The sequence below is a fragment of the Microtus pennsylvanicus genome, chromosome 17, assembly GCF_037038515.1.
Source record: "Microtus pennsylvanicus isolate mMicPen1 chromosome 17, mMicPen1.hap1, whole genome shotgun sequence".
NCBI lineage: Eukaryota > Metazoa > Chordata > Mammalia > Rodentia > Cricetidae > Microtus > Microtus pennsylvanicus.
In genome coordinates this window covers 38,406,431-38,422,575 of record NC_134595.1, presented here as the reverse complement: position 1 = coordinate 38,422,575, position 16,145 = coordinate 38,406,431, and the positions used below count along the sequence as shown (strand labels likewise).

The 16,145-nt window shown below is 56.4% G+C and overlaps 1 protein-coding gene across 4 annotated transcripts; it reads right to left on the bottom strand.

Moving 5' to 3' along the window:
• Nucleotides 1-2,459: 2,459 nt before the first annotated feature.
• On the bottom strand, nucleotides 2,460-14,982 carry Slc4a3 (solute carrier family 4 member 3). Of its 4 annotated transcripts, none has more exons than XM_075952167.1 (23): nucleotides 14,729-14,982; nucleotides 14,196-14,339; nucleotides 13,719-13,884; nucleotides 12,906-13,180; nucleotides 12,677-12,792; nucleotides 12,053-12,249; nucleotides 10,462-10,610; nucleotides 10,184-10,364; nucleotides 9,711-9,846; nucleotides 9,297-9,480; nucleotides 8,865-8,964; nucleotides 8,288-8,472; nucleotides 7,639-7,864; nucleotides 7,295-7,513; nucleotides 6,861-7,009; nucleotides 6,513-6,707; nucleotides 6,089-6,319; nucleotides 5,763-5,852; nucleotides 5,196-5,362; nucleotides 4,392-4,645; nucleotides 3,934-4,103; nucleotides 3,557-3,730; nucleotides 2,460-2,732 (listed from the first exon to the last, which is right to left on the bottom strand). In XM_075952167.1, the coding sequence occupies exons 2-23, from the start codon at nucleotides 14,244-14,246 to the stop codon at nucleotides 2,655-2,657; spliced, it is 3,693 nt and encodes a 1,230-aa protein (XP_075808282.1). In that variant the 5' UTR covers nucleotides 14,247-14,339; nucleotides 14,729-14,982; the 3' UTR covers nucleotides 2,460-2,654. The 4 variants fall into 4 exon arrangements, with proteins under 4 accessions (XP_075808282.1, XP_075808281.1, XP_075808284.1 ...); XM_075952166.1 differs by lacking the exon at nucleotides 14,729-14,982 and adding an exon at nucleotides 14,497-14,654; XM_075952169.1 differs by lacking the exon at nucleotides 14,729-14,982 and adding an exon at nucleotides 14,497-14,602 and having other exon boundaries at nucleotides 13,807-13,884.
• Between the last annotated feature and the right edge of the window lie 1,163 nt (nucleotides 14,983-16,145).

The following is a 16,145-nucleotide window of genomic DNA, read 5'->3' as shown; positions in this document are numbered from 1 at the left end:
AGAACCATGGACAGGAAATGGGCTTGAGTTGGTCGGAGGATAATGAAAACCCCGGGCACTTGCCCAAGGTGTGGCAAAAATCTGGCTCTGAAAGTCAGAATGTGTGACGCTATATCCCGACTGGAAGCGTCCCCCACACCCCAACACTTTGCACAGTCAACAGTGAGTCTGCTTGGTTAAATATACCAGGGCCTTCCCACCGTCTCTCGTCACCTGGTGGGAGAATTCCTTCTGTGAAGAGACATATACTCTACTTCCCGCTTAGAAGGCCCCAACAACAGCCTGAAGAGCAACCCCACCGAAGCTCATGCTGGGGAACCCGTGAGTTTATTGTCCAAGAGCATGGGCAAGGGGCTGACTGGAGGGGTGTGGTGACCATCCCAAAGCAGCCACACTGGAAAGTCTTCACCCAATGTAGGTGATGGCTTCCCCATAGTCAAAATGAATGGCTTTGATGAGAAGCTAGACTCTTCTGTGAGGGTCTAATGCCCCCCAAGCCTCCTTCTGAAGAGATGTCACCAAGCCACAGGCCACTCCTGATCTCTTGCCAGCAGCCACAGCTGATCTCATCAGAGTGGCTGTTTTGTTTGGAGGACCATATTCTACAAACCTGCCTCGTAATACCCACCTCTCCCTGTCTAAGCTGTGCCTGATTGCCCCTCCGTGCTTTAAAAGGGTCCTCAAAGGTCCCAGGCCCTTGAGAGGATATGGCCAAAGGCCCAGTCAAAGAAAGGTCAGTGGAAACACAGGGGCCACCAAGGCTTTGAGACAAATTCCAGAGTCCTCAAGTGACATCCACTCTAGACCTCTGGGCTTGAGTCTTGTCATGCCTGGTCTCTTACAGAAGCAACCTGGTCTCCATTCCTGTCAAACAGTACTCTTCCTGGTGACTTTCTGGGTTGTTAGGAAAACCCCATCAGTCTGCCCAGCCCTGCCCAGGCACCCACCACAGAACTCCATCTTCTGTCAGGCCTGGTTCAGGCTTGACCTCCTGAACTGCAGCCCACACCCTATGGTTCATCTTTTTGCATTAACCTTTGAATATTAGGTATCGTGGATGTCTGACTCTACTTTCAAGACTTTCTCACTTTTTGTTGTGAGGTCTCAGGGTCTCCTCGCTCTACCGAACATCACTGTCCCCTGCTACTATCCCTGACTGGGGCTCATTTCCATGTAGAACCCCTTCCTCTCGCTTGCAGTAGGGGGGTCCTGGAAAAGCAGACTCCTTCCTGACTTGTATGGGAATCCCCAAAACAGAAGAGTCAGTCAGCGGCCAACACCCAGAAAGGGCTCCAGGCTGGGAAGGGAAGTGGGTTTTCACATGAAGCCTGTCAGTCAAACTTGCCTAGGAGAAGGTCCTGCCCTCTGTGTGTGTGAAACCTTTGTTTAGATTCTAAGCCAAGAATTTTGGCACTACCTTGTCATGCCCATCTGGCAAGGTTTTGTCTTCACGGGGGCTAGAGACGCCAAAGGCATGACATCATCAGAGACCAAGGGTGTGTGGACAGCTGGGATGAAATGCTTAAAACATGATAGCCCAGCACTGCTGACTTGGGAGCACAACGAACATTCCAACTGTTCTGTGTCCCATGCCTCAGGCACTAGCTGTAGGCCTGAACACGTGGCAGGAAAGCGGAGGTCAAACGGGAAACACAGACTTGCAGAGCAAGCTCCAGAGGGAAAGGACCATGTGAAACCAAAGGGTTATTAACCCTGGATGCTTGGAGCAGACCAGATGAACCTCCCAGAACCCAGGAAACTAAGCTTGGGATCAAATCGGATCCGCCAGAGGGCAGCCTTACTCCTGCTCAGCCCACAGACCATGCAGTGTGCAAAAACAACCACTAGAGGGCTACACAAGGCCGGCAGGCTGCATCAGGCAGCTGGTTACCTAGCAACCGTGAAGCACTGGGTCCTGTTTCCACCCTCCCCAAGGCCTCCCAGGTTATTTCTGGCAAAAAAAAAAAAAAAAAAAAAAGCAGACTGTGCACAAGGAGTGGTTTCAGGAATCCTAGAACTGCTTCACTCTTAAACCAGGAGACTCTAAAATGGTCCTGGAGGCCCCAAACCCCGCGCCGCCATCCTGGCGTCTAGAGGCTTGGGCTATTCCTGCTCCCTAGATGCACATTTTCCATTCAGCTTTGTAGCCCCACAGGACAAAAGTCACCCTGATTTCCCTAGTGGCTTAAGGAAAGCAATGTCTTGCTGTCCTCTCCTTCTTTCTAATCCAGAGCTAAATTAATGGGTGTGTGACCCTCGATCGACCTTGAACCTCCGGCTCTTCAGCTTTACTCTAGGGAGCGGAGGAAGGAACAAAAGGCCCACCTTGAACTCTGCACAGTCTTGAATCTACCCCTCCCCCTCGAGGCCTCCGTTCCTTGCTTCACACCCCTTCTAGTCTGCATGACCCTGATAATATTTCGGATAGGGAAGTGTGGCACCAAGAAAATGAGGCGGACACGAGACAAGGAGTGTGTTATAATGACTTCAAAGCCTGTGTCGTCTAGTCTGTGAAGGTCACTGGGCCACTGGCCTGGCATGGGAAGTGACTCCGGGCACATCCCTGGGTCCTAAGGAATGTCTGGCCCTGGTGCTGGGTTCCTAGGGTCTGTGAGTCACCAAGGTAGGGTCTCTGAGGGGCACCATCTCGAGGGTCACACAGGCATGTGCAGCTCATTGTACTCGTCCTGGCCATCCTCATCAAAGTTTGGCTCAGCATCTTCAGAGTCCAGCTGCAGAGGGGAGCACAGGGTTGGGAAAGTCAGGGGGACTTGTGTGTCCCTTTCTGTTCCTCTCAGCCTCTCCTGAACACCTTCTCTCCCTGCTCCAGGACCCTTTCCAGAAGTACTTCCCTGGCCAAAGCCTTCATTATCAGGTCACCTAGAACATACAAATCATACCCATACAATGGCAACTATGATATAGGATGCTCATTCCTAGGATCATGGCACCTCTGTACCCCATATCTGAGCACACAAAAGCTAAAAAACTGGGACAGTGAGATGACTCAGCAGATCAAGACATCTGCCACCAAGTCTGATGACCTGAGTTCAATTCCCAGGACCTACAGGGTGGAAAGAGAAAACCAACTCCTAAAGCTTGCCCTCTGACCTCAGCACATACACACAAAATACATCTTTAAAAAATGTAAGAATATAAAAGAAAACAAAATAAACACTAGCAATGAGATATCCTTTCCTATAGCCAAAAGAAACAGGGCTCAGGACTGATGTCGGTCCTAGGCCAACCCACACGCAACCCCTGGCCATGTAATTTTGTCCAGGCACAGCCTGCACAGCTGTCCACAGCAGCCCTGTCTTGTCTTGTTCTTTCTGAAGCCTCTTATCAACAGCTTTACCAAGAAATCTCCCAACAGTTCTTTGATAGAGTCTACAAGCCCATTACACTGGTGAAAACAGCATTCCAGAACATTCAGCAACTTCCCCCAAGTTCACACAAACCAACAGGTATTTGAGACTTTATAACCTGGAGCCCGGGTATTTAACTCCAGTGCCTGCCTGCCTTCATCCCGCCAGCCCAAGCCATCATCCCTTACCGCCTGCAACTCTCTGTCCTGGAAGAGCCGGGGCAAAAGGCAACGCCTCAGAGGCACCGTGAGCAAGAGCAGGAAAGGAAAGGCCAGTGAGGCCGCCGTTGACTTGACCACCCAGAGGAGAGCAATGCAGCCCAGCTGGATGCAGGTGAACAGGTGCATCCGCCATGTCTTCACCTGGGGTACAGGCTCAGTCTCATTCCACCGTGGTCATTCTGCCCCCACCCACACCTATGGGAACATGGCTCTCCAGGTCCCAATTATCCTAAATGTATTCCGCCCGTCCATTTCTAACCTGGGAGTCCCTCCAGACTCCCTCCCAGCATCCTGCACTCTCCTCTCCCCCCCCCCCGCCCCGGCTGCATGCATCTGGGCCTGACCTTGGTCACGTAGGGCTGCTCAGGATGGTGCTTTGCTGGCATGAAAATGAGGAGCAGACGTTGGGACAACTGGATACCAGACAGCGAAGTGACCCCCATGTATAGGAAAATCCCGAAGAGTACAGCCAATGGGATCCGGCGCAGCACAGCTCCCATGACGATAGACAGGCCTGGAGGAGGTGACACAGATCTGCCTAACCCTGTCCCCTGTCCTGCCTGGACAAAGGGCCTGGTAAGGGAACAAGATTCACTGGACCAATCTGGGTCTCACAGACAGAGCTGGAGCAAGCAGGACAAGAAGCGGGGAAGAGCTCCCAGAGTGTGCGTGGACTGGTTGGGGTCCTGAGGGAGAGCTAAGTACAATACACCTGCAGATTCAGGAGGGTCAACCCCAGGATCAGAGGATTTGAAGCCACTGGGCCCAGGAAAGCAAGTCTGGGGGGAGACTCGGTGCTCACCCACAAGGCTGGCAATGAGCACTCCGGTGACTCGCTGCTCCCGAACCTCCTGGATCTGGGGCTTGTCACCCGGTGCGATGGCAGTGCGCATGACCGTCAACGCATTCACATGGGTGACAGAGCGGACGGTGGCAGCTGTGAGCCAGGGCAATCCGAACAACCCACAGAGGCCACCCAGGGAGCCAATCAAAAGCAGGTCAAGATGGAAGCCGGAACCCTTGAGTAGCCTTCGTGCCTTCTGACTGACGATGAGCCTGTGGGGGAGAGAGAGAAGGAGCCAGCTAGCAGGCACACCTGTAAAAGCACGTGACAGTCGCCCAAGACTTGAGGGGAGGGAGGAGAGCTCTCACTCAAGAGTCAGCTTCCTCTTTCACGTTCCCAAATTAAAGTTCTCACACTGCAGGAAATCGGAGCCAAATTCGCATGCTGCAAGCATTTAAAAGCACCACAAAATCCAGATGCCAGATCCAGCCTACCATGTTATTTTGGTTAAGCCAAAATGAGAAACGTGTGAGCATCACTAGGTGAGAGAACACCCTGCCAGGATTCTGAGAACTGCCAAGTGCCATCCCGCCAGCCGGGGTCGTGAGAGGACCAGGTCAAACCATCACGGGAGAACCATGCCTGGACCCACATGCCCACACCTGTTCCAGCCTGTTGCTCTAGCGCCTCCACCCCCTCCTCCTCACTCCTGCGAGAGCCCAACAAATTCCTTTCAGTCTACCACAGGGCATCCCTGCACAGATAAGACACCCCTGCCTTAACCCTGAAGCCAAGCCATCCCTCCCCCTCCAGCCCTCTCACGCGGTGATCTGTGTCTCCATGAATATCAGGATGAGGACCAACAGTGCAGGGACAGCAGCAGCCACCATCATCCAAGGTGGGAAGGGACGGGCGCTGCCCAACGGTGGGATGAACCACGTGCGCTTATGCGGGGAAGTCACGGAGAGCCCTGTAGGCACCGTCAGCTTCTGCATGAAGAAAAGAAGGCAAGGGCCAGAGACAGAGGCTTCTTACAGAAGAGGTCTACATTGCAGATGTTCCAGCCACCGAGGCCCCCAGAACTCTAGGGAGCTGGTGAAACTAATTTTCAGTTTTCAAAGTCACTGCTTCTCCCAGGACTGGCAGAAGGCATAGTAATGGAACCTTCCCCCTGGCTCCACAGCTATGGGGAGACCCGCTACTCTGCACCAGCCCACTTCCAAATTCCTCCCACTCGGGATCATACACAGTTCGGATACCCTGGGGAGCCCCTGGACTGAACGTCATCACAGCAGCCCCTGGTGTGGCCCAACTTCTTGTCACTAGACCAGGAGAGCTGGGCTGCAAGCCTGCTCCAGAACCTGGGCCGCTCAGGTGGGGCACACTCACCTGCGTGTAGGTGTCTGTGATAGAGTAGTCCACCAGGACCATCACCAAGATGGAAATGGGAATGCCAAAATCGCCAATGATGCGCCGAGCCTGCCAAGTGCACCCGGAGGATGAGGGTTAGGAGACAACCCCAACGCTTTCTGGGGCCAAGCTGAGCCAGAAGTATCCTAGGACGTCCGTCTAGGTGACTCCCCTGTGTACCAGCCACAGCTGGGAGGCACTATTGTCTTGTCGTGGGGAGGTGCAATGGATTGGCCAGGAGGGGGTCAGGCAGAAGACTCAGGAGCTGAGCCTCGAAGGAACAGCAATCAAGTGAGACAGAGTACCTTGCCCCCCAGGAAGCGGCTGTTCCTGAACTTGCGCAGGAAGAAGGCGATGAGGAAAGTCCCCAGCATGAGGATGAGAGACAGCAGAGCTGTATTGGGCTGGTTCCTTGGGCCTGGTGGTCCCTCTGTGGGGGGCAGGGCACTACTATTCAGTTCCAAGCCCGTCTCTAGGGTCCCCTCCAGGGCCCCATCCGGTGGGTAGAATGGCAGCAGAGGATGCTCTGTGAACACCTATGTGTGGAGGAGAGGATGCCTCACCCTCCACAGGCAGACGGCAAACCCAGTCTTGATTCCCAAACTCCACTTCACGCGCACGCACACACACACACAAAACCCTCTTCCCATACCTTGCTCTCAGCAAGCTCCAGGCCTCCCTAGGACACCACCTCCCCTATCCTTACCCACCCTCGGGGAACTGCCACACCTTGTAGAGCTTGTGAAAAGTCTCATAGATGAAAATTAGCGAGATGAGGAACGCAAAGATCTCCTGGGTAAACGGCGAGATGTAGCGGACCAGGAAACTGCCCTCTGCAGCCACCAGGGCCAGGACGAAGACCACCAGCCAGAGGCCCACCCATACTCGACCGGTGAGGTACTCCAGGTCCTGAGCTCGGCAGAACTAGAGGTAGTAAGGGGGTTGGTTAGCTACAGGGGGGTCATCTACCCCGTAAGTTGGTGCCTGCATATTGAAAAAGGGTACACGCCAAGGGGAAGAAGGGACGGAGGATAGAGACCCAGCTCCTGGACACCCGGGGTAAGGAGCAGGCTTCACCTTGAAGAAGGCTTCCTCAAAGACCAGCAGGGGCCCGGAGAAGCCCACCACGAGCAGTGGCTGGGCCCCCAGCAGAGAGAAGAGGACCCCAAGCACAGCTGTGGACACAATCAGCTCCGACACGCCCATCAGCCCCTCCGTCTTCTCTCCTGGAGTGGAGAGGGGTCAACAGGGTGCTGTAAGTCTGGCTCTTCCTGTCCTGACCCCTTCCTCATCCAGTTCCCCAGCAAGTGCAGAACAGCTCTCAGAATAACAGACAAGGCCTTGCCCACATTCCCAAGGAGACCACAGGGATCCTGCCCTTGCACCCCCATTTTATAGCCACCCAATAAGGGATCGCTGCAGTTCTCTGACCCAGCAGGGAGTCACAGCTCTCCATTGCCCCCCTAAGTGATGTGAACGACATAACCCTGCAGGGACCCCGGAAGTCTCACCTAGTAGCCCCCCAAAGGTGATGGCAGGGCTGAGGGCTGCAAAGTAGATGAAGAGCACAGCAGCCACACATTGGGAGTGCAGTGCGTCCCGCAGGTCACTGGGGTAGTGCGGGTACCGGCGCTTCACATCCCGCACCAGACCCCCAAACACTGAGCCCGTCCGCTGCAGGGGATCATCTTCAGAGGTTGCCTCAGAGCCCCCCATCTCCAAAGACAGTTCTGGGCAAGGGAGCAAGATACCAATGGAACACAGACCACCTTCTCCCACCTGGAAGCCCTGTCTGCATCCCTCAGCATTATGGGCAGGGATGGTAAGAACACAAAGGACTGGGCTGGGGTCTGACCTTTGCCAGGGGCCACATATCCGCCCCGGGTGGTCATCTCCACTTTGGTCTGTTCCCGCTCCCGCCGCTTCCTCAGCAGCTCGCGCTGGAAGGCAGCCACGGAGCGTAGTAGGTCACGGCCCTCCACTTCCGATGGAGGTATCACAATGCTGCCATCTAAGAACTCGCTGATGGCACCCAAAAGGTCCTGCCGGTCGTCTGCCTGGTAGGCAGCCTCGTGAAACAGCTGGGAAGGGAGTATGGCTCTCAAGGATGGGCCACGAGAGCCCAGAAAGATTTCAGAGAGGTGGCATTGGGTCACAAAAGTAGGGCGGGGAAGACAGACAACCGTATGCACCAGGACAGTCTAGGAAGGGAGTCTAGAACATCTCTGACTGGGCAGTGCCCATCTTCTCCAGGCTAATGAGCATCCCAGACATCAACTCAGCTAGGAGGCTCTCCCATGTGAGGCCAGTCACGGTCAGCACCATTAACCCTCCAGCCCGCATCTTTACATCCAAGGCATTGCGTGTGAGCTCTACTTCTATGTTACCACCCCTTTCCGAGCACAATCCAGGGTTCAGATTCCTACCCTGGGCTAACAGCTCGCCAGCTCCACTCCAGAGACAGGCAGCTAAGGAACAAGCAGGTCCCAGGCGGAAGGACTAACCTTGTCAGACATGAGGGTAGCGATGGAGCGTCCTAGCTCATGATAGTCGGTGCTGGTGTGGCGGGGCCCCAGCATCACAAAGAGGAAGCGGACAGGTACGGGGACCTCGAGCACAGACTCCAAGAGCACAGCCTCACTTAGCCGCACAAAGGCTGCTGCTGGCTGCTCCAAGAAAGGCACACAGCCTAGAGAAAGACAAAAGCAGGGATGGACAAGGAGGAGCAGTCGAGGCAGGCCCCGGAAGGGCGAGTCAGGTTCTTCTGTGCACTGGAGCAGTTGGGTACTGCAAAAGAAGCCTCAGATCTAAAAGTACCCTGGTCACTTACATGTTTACAGTCACATAACAGTTACCAATAGGTGGCAATGAAGGCCACCACACAGGGATAACTTTCTTCCTTACTCCCACAAGGGTGCTATATAAAACTAGCAGCAGTTGAGGATGGCAGGAAACTGGAATGCAGGCAGGCCAGGAATGAGGAAGAAAGGACTCAGAGTAGCCTCCTCTGGAGGTCCAGGGGAACAGACAACAGCAGAGGCCACTCAGGAGACCCTGTCCCCAGCACCCAGCCCTCCTTACCCACAAGCACGACGGTGGCCTCAGCATCTTCAGGGATCTTCTCCAGAAGTTTCAGGCTTTTCCCCCGGTGACCATCTCCTCCAGGCATGTGGAGGGGCTTCTGAAGACGCAGAACTGGAATAGGGCTGGGACCCAGCCTGGAGGCCATGGCAGGCCCTCCCCAACCTTGCCCCAGCCCTGGTTCCTCTCTCCCCAACTTCTTAGAAGGGTCCAGCACCCTCCTCTATGCCCTGCCCCACCTCAGTTTTGTCAGCTGAATAGCTCCCACATCACCCCAGCAAAACTCTGTATCACAATACAGGGAATCCACGTGCACGCCACCCACAGACCCCACAGCATGCTCGGCACAGTGCCGGGCATCCGACCTTCCCAATCTCAACTAAACCGGGCATCTTCTAAGTTCCCAAGCCCAGGCCAGACAAGGTGACTGACCTCCTTGGCATCAGGATCATGCGGCCACAATGGGGCTGGCTCCCCTAGGTCATCAGCAATGGTGGGTACCGCACCATCAGGGCCATGACTAGGGGTTGGGTGGTGATTCCCCAGGACTGAGTTCACGCTGGAGCTTGACGGATTTCGAGGGAAAAAGCCACTGTCCTTGTCATCATTGGGATGGCTAAAGGAGGAGGTAAGTTGGAGAGGTTTATGTTAACACAAGGAGGTGAGAAGCAGGAGGACCTTTTACTTAATGTGAGAGTTTCCTATTGGTAAAGGGGGCAGAAAGACGGAAGTGGAAGTGGGTTAAGCTCCCCATCCCCTGCATGCTCAGGCTGAGTCCCCCTCAGAAGAGGCAATATTTCTGGGACAGCTGAAGAAGACAGAGCCCTCGTCCCCAGCCCCTCACACCTGTGTTTCAGGAGCAAAGTCCGCAGGACACTAGCCCTGTCCTCTGGCCGGATCTGGTCAGATACAATCATAGTCTCCACCACAAGGTGAGCGATGCCTGGCAGGGTGGTCTGCTCCAAGTCCAGGAGAGCCGCTCCTAGGACACAGTAAGAGGAAGCACCATCCTGCCAGACAGGAGACCCCCCTACCCCACGGCCTCCCTCCCCAAGGGCTGGCAAACATGCAAGGTGAGCTCAGGGCCTGTGCGCGCTCCAGCACATACACACGTCACAGGCAGCCGGGGGAGCCCTGGAAAACACTGCAAGAAGAGCCCAAGCGAAGGGAGGCTCGGCTCAAAGTGCAGATGGCTGGAAGGTCCATCAGGCCCCAGGTGCGACCCATAGCTCTGCCCCCTCAGAACTCCCAGAGTCGTCCCAGGGAACTGAGCAGCCCGACTGCGGCTCAGTGGCTCAGGCCAGAGTGAGGAGCCCTACCCTGGGCAATGGTCCTCCTGAGCTCCAGCAGGCTACGGAAGGAGAGGGAAGCAACGTGGGGCTTCCCCCAGCGCTCAGTCTCCTCCTCTACGTCCTCCTCAAACTTGATCCACCGTGCCGTCTCCCGCCAGTGTGGCTCCTGGCTACGGTCCAACATCAGCTCGTTCAACTCCACGAACACCTGCAGCAGATGTCAAAGTGAGGGAACAGAGGCTGCCAGGGTTAGGGCTGTCACTAGAGGGAAAGCGGATCCCAAAGGGCAGCACCCGCAACGCGACCTCGTGGGGTCTCCTATCCAACTTCTTCTTCTTCTTCTTCCTGCGCAGGATGGGAGCCAGGCCACTGGGGCTTCCTCTCCCACCCTGTATCCGGGATGATTTCTTCACCAAGTGTCGCCTCACACCAGGGTTGTCTTCTAGCCGGTGGCCTGTGAACAAGACCCCAGGGATCCATCTCGGGGTCTGAGGCCACAGCCCACATGCTCCAGGCCCCTGCTATATCCACCAAATCCACAGGGTTGTTATGACAGACCACATAATCCAGGGGGCCATTTCACAGATCCAGAGACTGATTCTCAGGAAGTGGGAAGGCACAGTACAGAGCCACCTTACACCGCTGGCCAAGTCACAACAATAAGCAGATTCCAGCTGAAGTCTTCAGCCCCATCCAGACCCTGGAGCCCCTACCACAACTACTGGTCCTCCCTGTGAGGCCATAGGCCCAATGCCTGTCCCTAGACACCTAGCTTCCACATATGTACGACACCCCAATCCCATCCAACAGGCTTATGCACGGCTAGCCATCCTCCCACCTGCCCTGCTCAGGCCAACAGCTGGGGACAGGCTGGCTGCCTAGTTTACTCACAAGCAGCTACCCCTGCCTGGGGGCTCGGGTGGCCCCTCATGGGCTCCCACAGGCCATAGTCTTCAAAGTCCAATACAAACATTTCCAAATCCTCTGAGGCCAGCAAGTCACCAGTGCCAGGAACTGGATTCCTCCCAGGGCTCCGGTCCTCAGTGTCCCTGGGCCCGGGACTCAGAGCCCCATTGGGCTCCATGACCTTGTCCAGTGGGCTCGTCATTCCCCTAGTGGCTGAGGACTCAGCCCTGCTCCTTCCCAGAGTCCCGGATGTCCCAAGGGGTGGGAGCCCCCAGCAGGAGCTGCCTTTGCCCACACAGCTGGAGATGGTAAGGTTTCCTGTTCACAGTTCTCCTGGTCCCCCAAGTCTGCTCCTCCTATCGACTCCCACCCTGGATCTGTAAATACACCCTCCCTACGACCGCCCCCCCCAACCCCGCTGCCACCGCTGCTGCTGCCATCGGATTGTTCTTGTCCTGTCCTCAGGCCCTGGCAACTTTCCATGACGTATTGAGCTCAAAGCCCTAACTGCCCCCACCTCTGCCCCCGCCCACACCCTGTGAATCTCAGGAGGAGGAGGAGGAGGAAGGCCAGCGATGCCCCTAGCCTGGGCAAAGAGCCCCATGGGTGATGACAGGTGGCACCAAAGCCAGGCACTGATAAGATGGAAGGAATGTGCCGAGATGACAGCCAGGCCAGGCCAAGGGTGGCAGGAAGGAGTGAGGGCAGCCGCAGGCAGGCCTGGCAATGCAGTTTAGCAATCAGCCTCCAGACAGGTCAGTTATAGCGGAGTTTACAGAGCAGGGAGGTCTCAGGAGAGCACCCCTCGAAGAGTACACGAGGAAGACGGCCGCTTTATGCAAGGGGTGACTCAGAACGCACTCATGAGTGACCACAAAGGGAAGCAGCCTCGGCAGAGGTGGCTTAGTGAGATTAAGCTCTCTCTGACACTCAGACACTGCAGAAAGTGCCAAGCCTGAAGTAGGGGGACCCTCTTCAAGGTCCACTCACTCTTCATGTCATCCAGATCTGCAGAGCCCAGCATCTGGGCCTCGGCCTCATCGGTGGGCACCCGCTGCTCCGGCCCAGGGTTGCCCAGGGCACTGCCTGGGCATAATCGCTCTCGCAGGTCATAGCTGGCTGACGGACTCCAGGGCCGGCTCTTCTCTGTAGAGATTCGGGAAGCCCGGGCTCGGGGGCTGGGAGAGCTGAAGAAGCAACATGAGCTTTAGGTTTGATGGAGAGAGGCAAGGAGCTGGCTTAAGCTAGTGGGTTTCTGTAACTTCCCTGATCTCAGGAGCCAGAGTGAATACACAGGCTCCCTTCCCCAGCATGCCCATCCCTTCCCACCGCTGGCTCGTCTCTTCTACCTGTACCCCTGCCTCTTCACCAGCACTTCCGGTCTAGAGGACCCTTGACCTCTGGCTCAACTCTTCCTTTTCTCCCCTCTTGCTCCCTCTGACTTTGTAAACCTGGAGAAAAAGCTTTCTCATTTTCTCTGCTTTCCCGGTCACACCTAGGGACACACTAGTCAGGGTCAGGAATCAGGTAAGTGTCGGAGACTTGGGCCAACTGCTCTGGGCTGCAATGGGTTCTACTCAATGAGGGCTGGGTGCAGGGAGCTGGGACCAGTACCTGCTGGAGCGCTGGGGGCTTTGGTCAGCATGCAGGCCCACAGAAGGCAGGGCCTTGGTACAGGTGACCTTGTTCGATAGGCCCGGGCTGTCGTCCTCATCGCTTCCAATAGAGAACTGTGGACACACATGGACAGACTAAACTCCCAGCAGCCACCTTCATGGCATCCTGCATCCTCTCCGTGCCAACCCCTTGGCCAGCCAACCCTCCTTCAATGAGTTGTCCCCACCTTTGCTTTCTGTGGGGGCCCCAAGAGCGGAGGCTCCGCAGGCTCTGCCTCAGACTCTCCTTCCTCTTCCTCTTCCTCCTCCTCCTCCTCTGCTCCAGCTCCCCCCTCCTCTTGGATAGGAGGCGTCCCTTCTGAGGGGGGAGCAGAGGTCTTCTCCTTCTTCCTCTTCCTCCTGGTGTGCCGAGCAGAGGTGGGGGGCAGTCGCCGCAGCTTGTGGGGTGGAGGCAGGCGGGCTGAGAGCGGGTGATGGGTGTGGTGGGATGTGTGCCGGTGAACTGGGGGTGCAGGAGAGTTGGTTGAGACCCCTGAAGCAGAGTAGAGCTCCCCCACCAAGGAGTACACACCTGACTCTAGCTCAAGGTCTCAAACAAGGGCACCCTAATCCTCTAGAGCCAGGACACCCCTCCCAACTACTGTGTCCAGGCGCCTGTCATTGGCGAGGCCTGGCAGAGTGGGGACGAGAGTGACGGAGAGGGAACAGGGCGTGTGACACAGAAGAGAAGCTGAGGGAAGACACAACAGGGACCATGGCAGAACAGAGAGTGCGTGGGGCCAGAGTGGATGACGAAGGTCACTGAGGGTGGCCTCAAGCCCCATCTCCTCTACATGTCCCCTGGTCTGGAGCCCAGTCCCCCTGACAGGTGGACAGGTGATGGCGAGGGAGGCGGGATGACTTGACACGGCATGGTGGCCCAGCACAGCGTCCAGCACAGGATGGCACTGAGTGATCAAGCCGGAGGTGAGCGCAGTAATGGTGGCGATGAAGGTGATGGTGGTGAAGGCTGCCGAACTAGGGGTCCCCGGGCTACCCACACTCAAAGTCCCGCTCGCTGTAGCTGCGGCTAGGCTTCTCAGGGTCCCAGGCCGGGGTCTTGCTGATGAGGTCCCCAAACCTGCTCACAGCCAAGGTCTTGCCCAAGTCATCCTCCTCCTCTTCTATGTCTGGACCCAGAGGGGGCTCCTCCAAGGGCACCCGGACCTGCAGGCCAAATAGCCTCTCCTAAGGACCCCTGGTTCATGAACAACCCCCCCCACCGTCCCCAACTTCATACTTCAACATTCCCAACACTTTCACCTTTGCCAACATCAACATCCCCCAAAACACCCTCTGAGGGCTTCCCCGGGCCTTGAGTGCACCAGTCCCGGATTCGTAAAACACTAATAGATCCCCTATTCCTCCACACCACCAGTACAGCTCAATGCCTGAATCTGGTGGTCCCAGGGTCAGCCAGAGGACACCCCACCCATCCTGCCCCTCCTCCCCCACCCCACCCTCCACGCATCAGTCACCTGGGGTAGGGGGGAGGCGCCCCCGGGCGGCGGGATCACCCCATTAGCCATGGTAGGGTTGAAGACTTGGGAGTCTCTCAATCACTGTGGGACTCAAACCCCGGGTGAGAAGAAGGGGGCGCTGCGGAGACCTCTTTGGGAGCCCTGGGGGAGGAAGGCGGGGTCAGGAATCAGGCTGGTGGGCCCCCTCCGGGGAGCTACATCCCCGTGTCCAGCCCGCGCTCCCTTCCAAGGCCCAACCCGGTACCGGTCAGCCCGATGTTCCCACCCGGCCTGGGGCCCACGCCTCGCCCTTAAGTACCTCGGGGCTCCGGAACCTGCGGGGCCTGGGAGAGCCGCCGCGCCCCATGTCCCTCCCCGCTAGCTCCGGGGCGCGGCTGCTGGGCTCCCGTCCGGCCTCTCGCCTCGCAGAGCCCGGCCGGGTTGGACGCAGGCGCCGGAGCCCGCAACCCACAGCTCCACCTCCTAGCGCTTGGCTCGACCGGCCAGCGTCCGCCCGGACGCACAATGGGAGCAGATGAGCCCTGACTTACCCCACCCGGGCCAGCGCGCACTCCGCGCTCGGGTCTCCGCAGGATCCCACCTGCCCGCAAGACCCCTCTCCAGGCGCCCCACGCATTGCGGGGGGAGGAGGGGCGGGTGCACGGCCCTAAATTCCCACAATCCCTCAAACACGCTCCTCCACCTTGCTTTTAGCCACCCCTCCCTTCCCCTCAGGAGCACTGGAAAAGACCCCCATTTGCACACACAAGCCTCTCCAGTCTGGACCACGAGATCACAGACCTCTGGAAGCAATTGCCACCAACAGCTCAAGTTTCGGTTCAGCTGATGCCCTTCAAAGGCCTGGAGTCTGGATCTGGGCACCACCCAACATTTGACCTTGGCACGTTATCTACCCATCTGTAGCCAGAGGCAGCTGAAACAGGGACATCCCAACTGTGCCAACCACTCTAAAATCCTGTGGCTAAGCTTCCACGCCCCCGCCCCCATTTCCCCAACCGCTGAGGACCTATCTCACTTTCCAAGGTCAGAGAGATCTTAGGAAGAGCACCTGGACCCCTGTGTGTTCTTCTCTGGGTCTCTCTGAAACTGGGCACCCTAGCACAACCCATGCCCATAAAAGCCCTGGATAACATTGGCTTAAGCCATGCCACTATATCTTAGAACAAACAAATAGGGAGGAACAGGGGCTGGACCAGAGGGTCAGCAGAGGGTGAGACGGGTAGGCTCCAGCAAGAGAAACAAATGGCTCCTGGCTCAGCAAGAGAAGTGGAAAGGAGGAGAGAGGGGAGAGGAGCAAGTGCTTTATCCCTGCGCCCCCTGCCATGCAGGATCTCAGTCCCACCCAAGGAAAGCCCTTATACATAATAGCCTTGTGGGGTACCGAGGAAAAACTGGCTTCTGGCTTCCCTCACTTTGTGCTCAGAGCCCTGTGCTCGGTAGCACCCCACCCCCCTCAAATCAAGGATTGCCCCCATTTCTTTCCTATTGTTTTGATAAAATACTCCATCTAACAAAAGCAATTTAAAAGAGAAAGGGTTTATTCTAGTTTACTGTTAAGAGTGACTTCGCGCTGGAGAAGTCAAGGCTGCCAGACGGGGCTCGAAGCAGCTGGTCACATCACATCTGCAATCAGGCAACAGAGATGAATAGTTCCCCCTTTTCCAGTTTACACATTTTAGAATCCCCGGTAAGAGAATGGACGGGCTACAATTAAGAGCACGGCTCGGTGGTGTGCTGGTGTGCAGCTTTAATCCCAGCACTGGGGAGGCTGAGGCAAGTCTATCAGTATGGGTTCAAGGCCTTCAAGGCCAGCCTGTTCTACACACTGAGTTCCAGACCAGCCAAGACTCCGTAATGAAACCCTGTATCAAAAACAAACAAACCTAAAAGAAAAAAGCCCATTTTTCCATATCAATTAAGATAATAAAGAGACTCCCCCCACAGACA